General features: G+C 39.1%; 1 protein-coding gene across 2 annotated transcripts in view; it reads right to left on the bottom strand.

The window, feature by feature from the left end:
* The window catches only part of ttc21b (tetratricopeptide repeat domain 21B), a 42,765-nt gene that overhangs the window by 5,061 nt on the left and 24,403 nt on the right, over window positions 1-13,301 (bottom strand). For both annotated transcript variants that reach the window (XM_002936759.5, XM_018097574.2), the window contains 8 exons: window positions 12,221-12,327; window positions 9,715-9,903; window positions 7,144-7,254; window positions 5,764-5,845; window positions 4,017-4,167; window positions 3,114-3,275; window positions 2,223-2,418; window positions 1,641-1,865 (listed from right to left, as the gene is read on the bottom strand). In XM_002936759.5, coding sequence (XP_002936805.3) covers window positions 1,641-1,865; window positions 2,223-2,418; window positions 3,114-3,275; window positions 4,017-4,167; window positions 5,764-5,845; window positions 7,144-7,254; window positions 9,715-9,903; window positions 12,221-12,327 — 1,223 coding nt within the window. The remainder of the gene's footprint in view (window positions 1-1,640; window positions 1,866-2,222; window positions 2,419-3,113; window positions 3,276-4,016; window positions 4,168-5,763; window positions 5,846-7,143; window positions 7,255-9,714; window positions 9,904-12,220; window positions 12,328-13,301) is intronic.

Raw genomic sequence — 13,301 nt, 5'->3', positions numbered from 1 at the left:
ATGAAATCCAAGACCAGGGTAAAGGCTTTAGGTATTTGAATACACTGGTTATATAAAATACTGTATATTGATGTGTACATTAAATACTAATCCCAATATAAGACTAAAAATAACAAAAATCCAAATATTTGGCCCTGCCTCACTGAGCCTGTAGCATGGGTATGAGATATAATAGTAGTGGGACTGCTGTACCCTTCCCAACACAACAGTTACATTGGCTCTAATATCTCTTCTGTAATAATGAAACAGTACATTGTACTTGGTCCCAGCTGAGGTATAATTAATGCTTATTGGTAGCAGAACAACCCTTTTGGGTTTAATATTTAAATGATTTGTAAACTTAAGGCACAAAGACCCAAATTAGGCAAAGATCCCTTATCCGGAAAACCCCAGGTCTCGTGTGATACCTGTATTAAAGCTCATATCAAACAAACATAGTAATTAGGGTGTCCAGCCCACCCAGTATACACTATTTAAACATATGGGTCTTGCTATCCCTTGACCTGTACTGACAGGGTGTCTGTTAAAGTGCAGACCCCTTTAATCTCTTCAGTGGAGCTAAAGCTGGTCAGACTGCTGGTCTTTTCCTAACTTTCTCTCACAAGATAAAATTCACAGATGCTGCCCTTACATAGGTGGCCTCACTATGTGGAAATAAAGATGGACTTTGGCTCTCAAAGTGATGCCAAGGAACCTTAGAAAGTAGATACCTTCTAAAAAAAAAAAAAAAAACTGCAGTAGGGAAATGTTGTTAACGGAAATTTTAGCAAATTCTGAAGGGAAGTTGTGTCCATCTCTATCTATGAATGACTCACATGAAGGTCGTAACTGTACAGTCATCAGTATGGTGACTGTGCCCCAATGATAAGTGCACTTAGAGCTATGACACATCTGTTACACTGAGGTAGTGTATTCTTTTCATTCATTACTCGCTGCACTTTAGCATCTTATATTGCCAGTGTTTCTAGTTTTCCTTTTCCCCTTCAAATAAGCTCTGAGCTCTAAAGTCAATCAATAAAGCACTTGAAAACTGCAATCACACTTCATGCTAAACAGTTTCATTTCCCCCATTGACTGCAGCATGCAGAATGGTGATTTAAATTCTTGTTGACACCTGAATGTTTTATTATGATCTAATAAGAGACATTGCTAATCCTGGATCCCCAACCTTTTTTACCTGTGAGCTACATTAAAATTGAAAAAGTGTTGGGGAGTAACACAAGCATTAAAAATATACCTGGGGTACCAAATAAAGGCTGGGATTGGCTATTACATAGCCCCATGTGAACTGGCAACCTACAGGAAAATCTGTTTGTCAGTACACCTGTATTTTATCCAACCAAAACTTGCCTCCAAGCCAGGAATTCAAAAATAAGCCCCTGCTTTGAGGCTACTAGGAGCAACATCCAAAGGGGTTGGTGAGCAACATGTTGCTTCACAAGTCACTGGTTGGGGTTCTTTGTTCTAACCTATGAATGCTTTGAATATGTTGTGGCAAAACAGTGGCTTAATTGTTTTGTAAAATGAATGGTTCTACAAACCCAAATCAAATACATCATGTATCTCACCATTCTTCGTGGGTTAGAAGCAAAAGCAATAAAGCTCAAGAAAAAAGCAAAATCTGAGACCGCGGCCCGTACCCTGTTATGTCGCAGACATCGTTTCAGAAGCTCGCCGGCCATGTCGTACTTTCCTGATTGTATGTAAATATCTGCTAGGAGCAGCCAACCTTTCTCGAACTCTTCCGCATCTATTGGATTCCAGTTCATTTTGGAAATTCGTTTCAACTGATTTCTGGCCTTTGGAGTCTGTTTCAAGATCATGTATGCAGTCGCCATGCCCAGAAGTGCCGGGATATGGTCCTTCTACAATGCAATGAGATGACAATACAGCTATTCACATACCAGAAATCACTGTGAACACTTTCTTTCTTTGAATTTGTAACTAATGCCTGTATGTAGTTTACTTGGGTCACAATTAGTATTGTGAACTGAGTCTTGTCCAATTACAACTACCATGGACGTTAAACAAGATCAGGAGTTCCAAAGTGACCTACTCCTCAACATATAAAGAAGTAGAGTTCTGGTTCATCCATTTCTCTGCAAAAGTCCTCTTTTAAAGTCCTAGCTAGGAAGCTACTTCTTGGTGGTTTATGGAGTAATTCCTAGGCGCTGTATGGGACAAACTACTGTGGGTGTTTAAAAGCTCAGAAAATAACTTACTTCTGCAGTTGCCACCTCGGTGAATGTATTCAGAGCACGCTCAACATTTGCCTTTTGTTTAGTTGCCATTAAACAGTAATTCTCCATTATTCGCAGCTGAATGTGACCTTGTAGAGTCTGAGGTTTCAGCTCCTTGAGGAGCTTCTCTGCAGTTCTGACGGCCAGTTGCACCGACTCTTGCTTCTCTGTGGAATTCCTGAGAAAGAAATTTTGTAAACTTGTCATATCTCTGCTGTTTTAACAGCTGGATGTCAGGACTCCTCCTCCACAGAGGCTTCCCAGTGCACACTGAGGTCAGTCCTGTATCTATTACAGCCAGTGTTTCTCTCTATGAAGGTGTAGGAGAAGTTAACTTTATCTTTTTGGACCTATAACAGTGGTGTAACAAGCATATAGCAGACCCCGCAACCTTCGAAGTACAGAGGAAGAGGGGAACAATGGTGAAAAATGTTCAACTTCCATGATTATGTGACAAAAAGTTACATGATTTAAAGGATTCAGTTAGGCCAGGAGCATGGATTCAGCCGAATCCAAATCGTACTGCAAAAGGCTGAATACCAAACATCTGTACCATTTAGCCCACAGTCCTAAGTTTACCTACATTCTCAGGGAGCACAGAATTTGTACCAGCATAGGGGGTAAGGGGTCTACAGCAGCTGTCAGAGCACTGCACTGAACTCCGTGTTGTTATACCTCTTCTACACCTAGAATTGAAGGAGGCCACTGATTAGACAAAAATGCTCAGGAGAGCAGTATCTGCATGTTTACCTTGATTAAAAGCTTTCAGATCCACTTTAAAAGTAACATCATTATTAGGTTTTCTCTTTAGGCTATGTTAGACAGACAAGTTCTACATAATTCATACCTGCAGATGCAGCAGTTAAAACTTACCCTACATCACCGTCAAGATTGTCAAAAACTTCACCGCCGACTGTTTCGTTATCTGGATTCAAACAGATTTCAATCATGTTGTAAATGGCGTTTTGTCCCCAGTCACTGTCTTTGCGTGCCTTATTAAAATGCCGAAGTGCGTCATTAGGATCACCGGTATACCTTGAAAAAAGGAAAAACGCTTGTTATACACTACATTCATTGTATATTGTTTGCATCAGTGGCCATTTTAGCACAGTGGTATAAAATCATGGCCATATACACAAACCAAGATCATTTTTTGCAAAGGTGGGTTTATATATATATATATATATATATATATATATATATATATATATCTCAATAAAATGTAGCAAAGTCAACTAACACAGTCCTAGGTGGACTTCACTGGACTTTTATCCATGAAAGGACCTCATTTTTTTGGAGGATGTAGGAAAGATTCAGTAAAACTGATGTGTGTGTATATGGGGGTGCCCAAAAATAGAAAAGGGGAAAGGAAACTATGATTTTGTTTTGTTTATCTATTTATAATACACAAACCATAAATATCCTTATATATCCTTATACTTGGTGCTTGGTGATGTGATTTCTGTCACATGACTTACTGAAACTTGTTTATTGTAACAAGTAATTCACCCCCTGTTGTAAAATATGAGGATATCAGAAGTCACCTCAAAGCTCTATTATATGTATAAAAGCACGCCGCCTTCAGCCTTGTGCTCTTATTTGATCATGGAACTCCTCTGTGACTTATAATATCCGGATATTTTATGATAGGGTGTACATTATTTATAATATAAATGTGAGTGAAGTGCCTTCCTAAATGTCAGCACTCCCTAATTTAAGATGTGTGAGACCATGCTGAGGAAGCACTGCACTGCCAATGACGAGTGTTTATCTTACCATAAGTAGAGTCCATTACAGTAATGAAATCCAGGTTCCAACTTTGCTCTCGGTGAATTCTTCTCTGCCAGCTCGAGAAACTTTGGTATTTCTTCCAGTTTTCCTGCCCGCCTCAAAAGGTCAATCAAGCGAGAAAGCGTGGCGTAATTATCTAGAAGTGCACAAATGTTATACTTATTGATTCAACCTGTTAATCCCTCCATTTTTGTAATAGTTTTCTATATTTGATATTCACAAAACTACTGGGATAAAACAAATAAAGGTATGGGACCCATTATCCAGAATGCTTGGGACCTGGGGTTTTCCAGATAAGGGATCTTTCTGTAATTTGGATCTCCATACCTTAAGTCTGCTAAAAATCATTCAAACATTGAATAAACCGAATAGGATTGTTTTGCCTCCAATAAGGATTCATTATATCTTAGCTGGGATCAAGCACAAGCTACTGTTTTATTATTATTAAGGAAATCATTTTTAAAAATTAGAATTATTTGCTTATAATGGAGTCTATGGGAGCCTTTCCGTAATTCGGAACTTTCTGGATAACAGGTTTCCGGATAAGGGATCCCATACCTGTATATTGGGGACTTATTTTGCAAATATCCAGTGTTCAACGGATCAGATTAAAAAAAAAAGAAGACCCAATAATGATTCTGTTTGCGGCACCAGTAACAACACAAGGACTGCACCCCTTTCCCCAGCTATTCAGTACCCCCCACTGACAAATTGTCAGCGAATGTCCACAGTCATCCTTACTCAAGGTATCTTCTTCTAATGTAATGTTGGTGTCATTGGGGTACTTTGGCACCTCTGTACATGCCTAAAATATTATACATGGCAGGGATGTCCTGCAGGGTGTGACCCCCCAAAAGTTTTTATTGCCCCTGCTTGCCCAGGACCTCCAGAGACCTCTTTTTATGGCATCACTGTATAATAATAATATGTTTACAGCACAGGATGAATAGGACCTGTTATCCAGAATGCTTGGGACCTGGGGTTTTCTGGATAATGGATCTTTCCATAGTTTGGATTTCCATACCTTAAGTCTCCCCAATGGGATTGTTTTACCTCCAATAAGAATTAATTATAACATAGCTGCGACCAAGTCTATGAGAGATGGCCTTCCTGTAATTTGGAGCTTTCTGGGTAACGTTTTTTTGGAGTCACCCATACTGGGGCGTTTACACTGCTGCAAAAATGTTACCCATACTTAATTACTTACTTTAAAAAGAAGATAGCTTCCTTAAATGGGTAGTTCAGCTTTAAATGAACTTTTAATATGATGCAGACATGATATTCTGAGATGGTTTGCAATTGGTCTTTTCTTTTTATTTTGAGGGATTACGTTGTGGGATTAATCTACAATAGTAATGGCAATACAGGTATAGGATCCCTTATCCGGAAACCCGTTATCCAGAAAGTTCCAAATTATGAAAAGCCATCTCCCATAGACTTCATTATAAGTAAATAATTCTAATTTTTAAAAATGATTTCCCTTTTCTCTGTAATAATAAAACAGAACCTTGTACTTGGCCGAACTAAGATGTAATTAATCCTTATTGGGGGCAAAACCATCCTATTGTGTTTAAATGATGTTTAAATGATTTTTTAGTAGACTTAAGGTATGGAGATCCAATTTACGGAAAGACCTCCTTATCTGGAAAGCCCCAGGTCCCGAGCATTCTGGATAACAGGTCCTATACCTGTACCATGACTTCTTCAATGATACATTCTTACATGTGAGTACCTGGTTTGCGCTCCAAAAGCTGCTGGAAGTGGAACACGGCTTGCTCATAGTCCTGCTTTCTGAACATCAGATCTGCCATCATCTGCAAAATGACAAAATAAACAATATATTCATAGTTGTCTTTATCAACGTTACATTAAATCCTCCTAAAAAATGTTTTTATTTCAAAGCAGTAAAACTCAAAATTTGCTTTTTTTTTTTTTTTTAATAAGGCTGATTTAAGTTAGAAATTGTTTTAATCCCATCACTATATTATTTCTAAAATTCTCCTTTGGCAGCAACACAGCTTTCAGGCTTTTGGGGTAAATATGTTCGCTGTTTGGGAGTGAATTTGGCCCATTCTGGCCCATGTCAAGCAGAGGTTGTTCTAGGTGATACTGCACGAGCACATCAGTTTATAAAGCAGACACTTTTGGATTTGCACCACATGTGTGAACTTTAGCCCATAAACCACAATACCTTTCCCATACCCATTGGAAGAACTGGCCAAAAACGGTGGATTTGCGTGGTAAACTGACAAAAAGGCCCCACCCAAAAACACACCTATTATCATACTATCAAAAAAATAATAAGCATATGGAAAGCTGTATTGAGAATATGGCCCCTCCTCCAATACCCTTTCATATTCTTTTTTTCCTAAAGGTCATTTTTCTCTCCTCATTCCATCATTTTAACTCTATTTGTTAGTATTACTTGCCTCTATCCCCCAAGCATCATTGCCTTCCTCCCTTGTATGACATATACCTAAGCTCAGCAAAAAAACAATTATGCACCCAGTTATCCAGGTTATAAAACCATAAATAGTTTTTATCCTATGCCGTGGGCAAATCTTTTGCAACTTTATGTGTTTGGTGAAAATATTATTATTATTACAGTGATGTCATAAAAAGAGATCCTGGGCCAGAAAAACTATTGGAGGGTCACACATCGTGTGACTATTTTTAAGTGTGTATCATTGGTTTCCCTTCCAGTGTGTGTGGCTTTACACAGGCTGATAAAAGCCACAGATGGACTAAGGTCAGCAGCTTATTGGCCTGTGTTCGGAGCCCTCAGACAGGCCAACCCTGGCTGAAAATTAGGAAAATGTCAATCTAGTAGGTGTAAAAGCCCATCAGGGCAAGGAGTGCGTGTATTTGTTGATGAACCCCCAACCCCCCCCCCCCCACTGGCCTACTTCCTGTCAATGTGATCTGACCTCAAGGTGGGCATATCAGAGAAAGATCTTTTAACATAATTATAGTCTTGCTGTGAATGGCCACCTTTAGTGTGTGACTGACTGGGTGCAAGTTATGTGTATAGACATATCGAGGAACTCTTCCATTTGCGTTGCTCATTCAGGCTGATGTTTTTTCAGTAACTATTCAACCCTCTCCATCTTACCATTGTTGCAGCTTCATTATCTTGATCAATTTTTAACAGCAACGCACACTGCTGCTGGCAGGATTCTGTGTCATCTTGGGCGAGATACAGATGTGCAAGTTCCAGCATTACCTACAGATCCAAAGAAAAGCCACATCAATTAGCAACTCTGTGCACAGACTGACTGGAGGCATTGAATTGCGTCTTAGCTTGTAATCTGTACTGAAAAAGCATATAATCAGTTTTACAAATTGCCAAAAATGCGAAAATGCTTACATTCATTGACACTCAGTAAAAAACACATTATAAAAATGTCTTCTACAATGTTCAGAGCTGGATACAAATGGTTCCCGACCCTTAGAAACTCATAATGGAGGGAACGAACTGTTCTTGGACAGGGAGATCTCTAAAACATTTATGATTGTAGGGCCAAACAACTAACCCAGCATAAGAATATTTCTTCCCTACTGAACTCCATATCTCATGTCCATATGGTCTGCTCATTCCCAACAGTAATCTAGAACAGGGTCCCCCAACGATGCAAGAGAAATATGTTGCTCACCAACCCCTTGGATGTTGATTCAACGGCGCCTGATTAAAATCTTTTAACCTGCCCGGGCAATGAGAAGACCGATATTCGCAGCCTTTTTGAGATTTTGTACGATAATATCAGTTGCATGTATGGCCAGCTTTAGGCTTATCAATGATATTTTGATGTTGCAGAATGGACCATTATTTAAGTACAAACACTTGTGGACTATCTCATTGTTAACAGGTATAAACTTACACACGTGTATGATAAAGTACATTATTATAACTAACGATCAAGGTGGTAAATGGGGCTATTCAGACAGAAGTGTACGGAAACTGACCTCAACTAATTCTTTGTTGTGTTAGGAATAGATTACAGCAGTGCTGTCCAACTGGTGACCCTCCTCTGTGTGGCCCCCCACCTGTCTGGCTACTTTGATGGCTTACTCTTGTGAAAGCTTTAAATGGTATCAGTACTGTGATTAACTGCCCCCCCCCCTGCATGGTTCTCACCTCAGATTCAGGCTGTAATCAGGCTATATTGTTTAAATATGTAATCCCCTGTACTGTTCACACCTTTTAATCTCTGCATTGTTCACCCCCTGCAGTGTTCACACCTCAGGCTCAGGCTGTAATCACCCACATTGTTCACCTGTTCACACCTCAGGAGCAGTAGAAACCCACAAATAATCCCTGCATACTACAAAAAGAACATATACTGAGGTGGTACTGCAATTAAAAAGTTTTTTAATATATAGTTATTGTGCAGACTGTAGGAGCAGTGCCAGCATTGTGTCACTGTAGGCTGCCTGTGTGTGCCATACACACAGGCAGCATAGGGCAAGCAGAGTATGGCACACACAGGCAGGGTAGGGAAGGCAGAGTATGGCACACACAGGCAGAGTAGGGCACACACAGGCCAAGTTTGGCACAAACCAGCCAAGAATGGCACACACAGTGAAAGTATGGCACACGCAGGCAGGGTAGGGAAGGCAGAGTATGGCACACACATGCAGGGTAGGGAAGGCAGAGTATGGCACACACAGGCAGGGTAGGGCAGGCAGAGTATGGCGCACACACAGGCCAAGTATGGCACAAACCAGCCAAGAATGGCACACACAGTGAAAGTATGACACGCAGGCAGGGTAGGGCAGGCAGAGTATGGCAGGTTTTTGCTGTACTACAACCATTAATATGGGTATGGTCATGTGATAACGTGTGATGCGTGTGGTTTCAAGTGGGTGCGGTTTCAAAAAGGGGAGTGGTCAAAACTGGCTTCCATTATCGGCCCTCCACCACGTAGGTTGGAAAAATTCCGGCCCTCGGTACAACAGAAGTTGGACAGCACTGGATTACAAGATAGATGATATTCCAAAAAATGGATATACAGACCATATGGAAGGGCTAAAAGAGAAAGCATGCTATATGGTCCATGGGTAAAATTTGGAGATTTTGTGGGTGTTATATATCCACACACATACACGCTACATACGCTCCGTATGGCATTAGCCTTAACTGCAAAACAAAAGGGATGGCTTATGGTATGAGATGTTGACCTCTCTGCTGTAGGGGGGTAACCCAAGTTTCTGAGCAGCCTCTCTTTTAACATTATTAGTGCAGTGACTATAATCCAATCAATGTCTCTGCCTTCAAGAGATGTCTAAAAACGCATTTATTTAGAGAAGTTTACCTTAATCTAGTTTAACATAACCTCAGCTTGCTGCTAAAATCAATACCCTGTGCCCCACCTCTCACAACTCTGGTCATGCCCATTCCCACACCTTGTGTTTCAACCCTTTCTCCTTGTAGATTGTAAGCTCTTTTGGGCAGGGCCCTCTTCACCTCTTGCATTGGTTATTGATTGCTTTATATGTTACTCTGTATGTCCAATGTATGAAACCCACTTATTGTATAGCGCTGCGGAATATGTTGGCGCTTATAAATAAATGTTAATAATAATAATGTCATGCTACTACTAACATTTCTGGGTGATTTCACATTTCTGAGCAATAGTGTAGGTTTTGTGTACAAATTAAAAATAAAATAAAAACGAACAACCACCTTATTGTCCGTTTCACAGTATACAAGAGCTTCTTTGTAAAATTTGATGGCCTTCTCATAGTCCCGCTGGACTGTGGAATGCTTGGCTATCTCTGCACAGATCTCAGCTGCCAAAGCCTTTTGAGCTGGTACGGCATCTGGCTGTTCCATCTGAGTTCTTTTCAGCACTCTGGCCTGCAACTCACGGGCCTAACAAACAAAGAATGTATGCAGCAAATTACTATCATGAAAAACATAACTACAAAGAAATGAGTTATATATTTGGAGCACTGGTTCAAAACAAGCCATTCGCAGCCACTCTTTCTTTATCAAAACGTTGTGTACTCAAAATCCAAAGAAATCTCCGTTAGGGAACAAAGGCATACTTACTTAATCACAAGGCCAACAATGCTGCCAAGGACAACCTCTAAACCAGAAGTGCACACACATATATACACACAGCTTATTATAGAGATATCTATAATATAAAGGGCGTTTCATCTTCAGGGCCTATTCTTAACAACTTTTCAATAAGACTACATTTTTTATAGTATTTTTAATTATTTGCCTTATTCTTTTGACTCTCTCCAGACTCTTTTGAATGACCCCAGCTACCAAGAAACTATTGCTCTGTGAGGCTGCAATTTCATTGTCACTTTGTATATCTTATCTTTCTATTTAGAGCCTCCTCTATTCATATTCCTCTCTCTTTTTCAAACCACTGCCTGGTTGCTTGGTTAAACAGGACCCTAGATAGATGCCAAAATTCCAGACTGAAGGGCTTCTGAGCAAAAAAGCTAAATAAATTAAAAACTGTAAATAATAAAATATAAAGACCAATTTAGAGGTCTGATTTTTGATGGTGAGAGTTCTATTACAGGTACTCTGGACCTGTATTTCCCTTTCTGTAATTTGGATCTCCATTCCCTAAGTCTACTAAAAAAATTATAATAATAATTAGAATTATTCCTTATAATGGAGTCTATGGTCGATAGCCTTTCTGTAATAATGAATTTCCAGTTAACGGATCCCATTCCTGTACTAACCTATTCTATCTGCATTAGCTTTATCAGCAAAGTGAGTATACTTGTTTATATACAATAATTATGCAATATTATATACAATATACAACAGAAATACTGTAATTCTAAAGGAAATAACTGTTATAATTATAAACACATCTAAAACTTCCACAAAGTCCAAGGCCTGGGACCTAAGTATGAGGTTTTGCAGTACTCAGAGAATCACTAGTGGTGCTGCTGTTCAAGGTAAGCTCCTCAACTTGTTATTACACCTAACATCAAAATGGGACTTAACCGCTTCATATATCGCTGAAATACAAGTCAAAACATGTTAAAAAAAATTAGAAAATTAAACCTCATTTTGACTTGTGTTTCAGCAATCCATGCAGGGGTTAAGTCCCATTTTGGTGTCAGGTGTAATAATATGTGTTCAATTAGTAGACACCATGCATGTGATATCTTGTAATATTTGACCTTTTTTTTTATCACCGAACAGCAATTTTTGGATATAAAAGTTTCTCAACTTGCCTTATGGCTGGTACTAGTCTATGGGCTGTACTAGTGCTATGGGCTTCACTTACATGAAACAGTCACATGCTTTACTTTAGTAAGAGCCCTGTGGTTGGGCGGTTTGGCAGATAGGAGCCATAACACTGCTTTATCTATAAGCAATTCACAAAGCAGTTTTTAGACTGTTCTGTTAATCCATACTGTTGCAGTAGGTCTGTCCTCTCTGCTGATGTCAGCAATCAGCCCAATAAAGTAAACATCCGCTTTAAAGGGGTTGTAAACCCTACCATTAAAATGTCCCCACTGCGCCTAGTTTTGCTATAGAAGTTACCAAAAAATGTAATTATTGATGCAAGAAAATTCACCAATGAGAATTCTACTGATCAAAAACTTCATTATAAATGTAAAATGATTGACCAATGAGAATGCTGATTCCCAGCACTATGTCAGGCATCTTGCTGTTATCTTACATATAGTACAGCGCTGCGGAATATGTTGGCGCTTTATAAATAAATGTTAATGTAATGTAATGTAATATAGAGATAATTATGTAATTTTTTTCTATTTTTCTACACTGGAATGAGACATGGGGATAAAGGACAGACTTGTTCAGTGCTGGGAAACTGTGCTTAATGCTCCCAACTCCAATTGCTGGAACAGAGAACATGGAGCCAGATTTACACAGATCAGCTGGGATTCTCATTGGAGGATTTCTTGCATTGTAATGCAGCCGCTGGCCCTGGAGATTTTGGGAAATGTTTTATTGTGCAATATTGCTTTAAGAATACAACCCTGATGTTGCTGGACTACAGCACCCAGCATGCCTCAACCTTCATCATATGTTACATTATTCTGGGATTTGTAGTCCAACAACAGTCAAGTAATGTTTGGTTGAGAAGTGCAGCACAGCAGGGTTTAGTTCCACTTTAAGGCTAATCTTCAATAGAACTTTTCATAAGCCAACCAAATAGTAGCAGTGCGCATAATCACATTACCCTTTGCAACGAAACTATAGAGTCATCAATCTTTTCCATCTTGCTATAGATTTTTGCCAGTAGCACATGGTAGCGGCTGTCATCCATGAGTGAAGAAAGTTCATTAACTGTTAGAGAACAAAAACAAAAACACCCATGAGAAGCCAGACAATTATAACCCTATAATTCCTAGTGGCCAACTGCTGTATCGCTAGGTTGGAAGAACTGTGTCACTTTAAATGAATTACTTTTAAAGTGGTAGCTAAAAACCCTAATGAGCTCTTTAATCACAAAACTAATCTTCAATCATAAAATTACAGAGGTTTAGGACACGTTAGTCTTGGAGTATTGGTATACAAGTTTTGAATGGCTTCTAGTAACAGATGTCCAATATAAAAATGTTAAACTGCCATAATGAGAGTTGAAGAAAGTAGAAACATACATACTATTTTACTTTCCCTAAATTTTCCAGTTATACTTGCACTGACGTAAAAGTTTAAAGAAACAGCTGGAAACAGTGGATACAATGCAGGATGTACTAAACTGGCACTGCTTTCCTTACCCATTACATTAAGAGCATTTAAAGGAGCAGAACATCTGCTTGTTCAATCAAAAGGGCTTGTGCTGAATATACTTTTTGCCAGTTCAAAAATAAACGCATCAAAAGGGGAAGAGGGGTTGTATACGGGTAATCTAATTATGTACCGCTCTTAGCACCCCTTAGTGCTCTCAGCACCCCTTAGTGCTCTCAGCACCCAGGGGAAATAGTGATTTAGTGATTTTTCAAAGTTAAAAAAAGATGGTTACCACATAAAAATTACATTTTCCCCTTTGGAACAGTTTATGCAATCAAGTAATATACTGCAAAACATTTAGCGGCAGATTTATAAAAATCTGAGTACAGAGCTTAATACAATCAAACTCACCCACATTATTTATTCCTATGGGATTTTTAGAAGCGTATTTATCAAATGGTGAGTTCTAGCTTTGATCCCATTGATAAATATGATTCTAAGAATCCCATAGGAATGAATAGAACATGGGTGAGTTTTTATGTATTAAGAACAAAATTATCTTGATAAATCTGCCCCTTAAGCACTTG

The sequence above is a fragment of the Xenopus tropicalis genome, chromosome 9 (assembly GCF_000004195.4).
Source record: "Xenopus tropicalis strain Nigerian chromosome 9, UCB_Xtro_10.0, whole genome shotgun sequence".
Lineage (NCBI taxonomy): Eukaryota > Metazoa > Chordata > Amphibia > Anura > Pipidae > Xenopus > Xenopus tropicalis.
The sequence above is the reverse complement of the archived record's forward strand: the minus strand, read 5'-3'. Positions and strand labels throughout refer to the sequence as shown.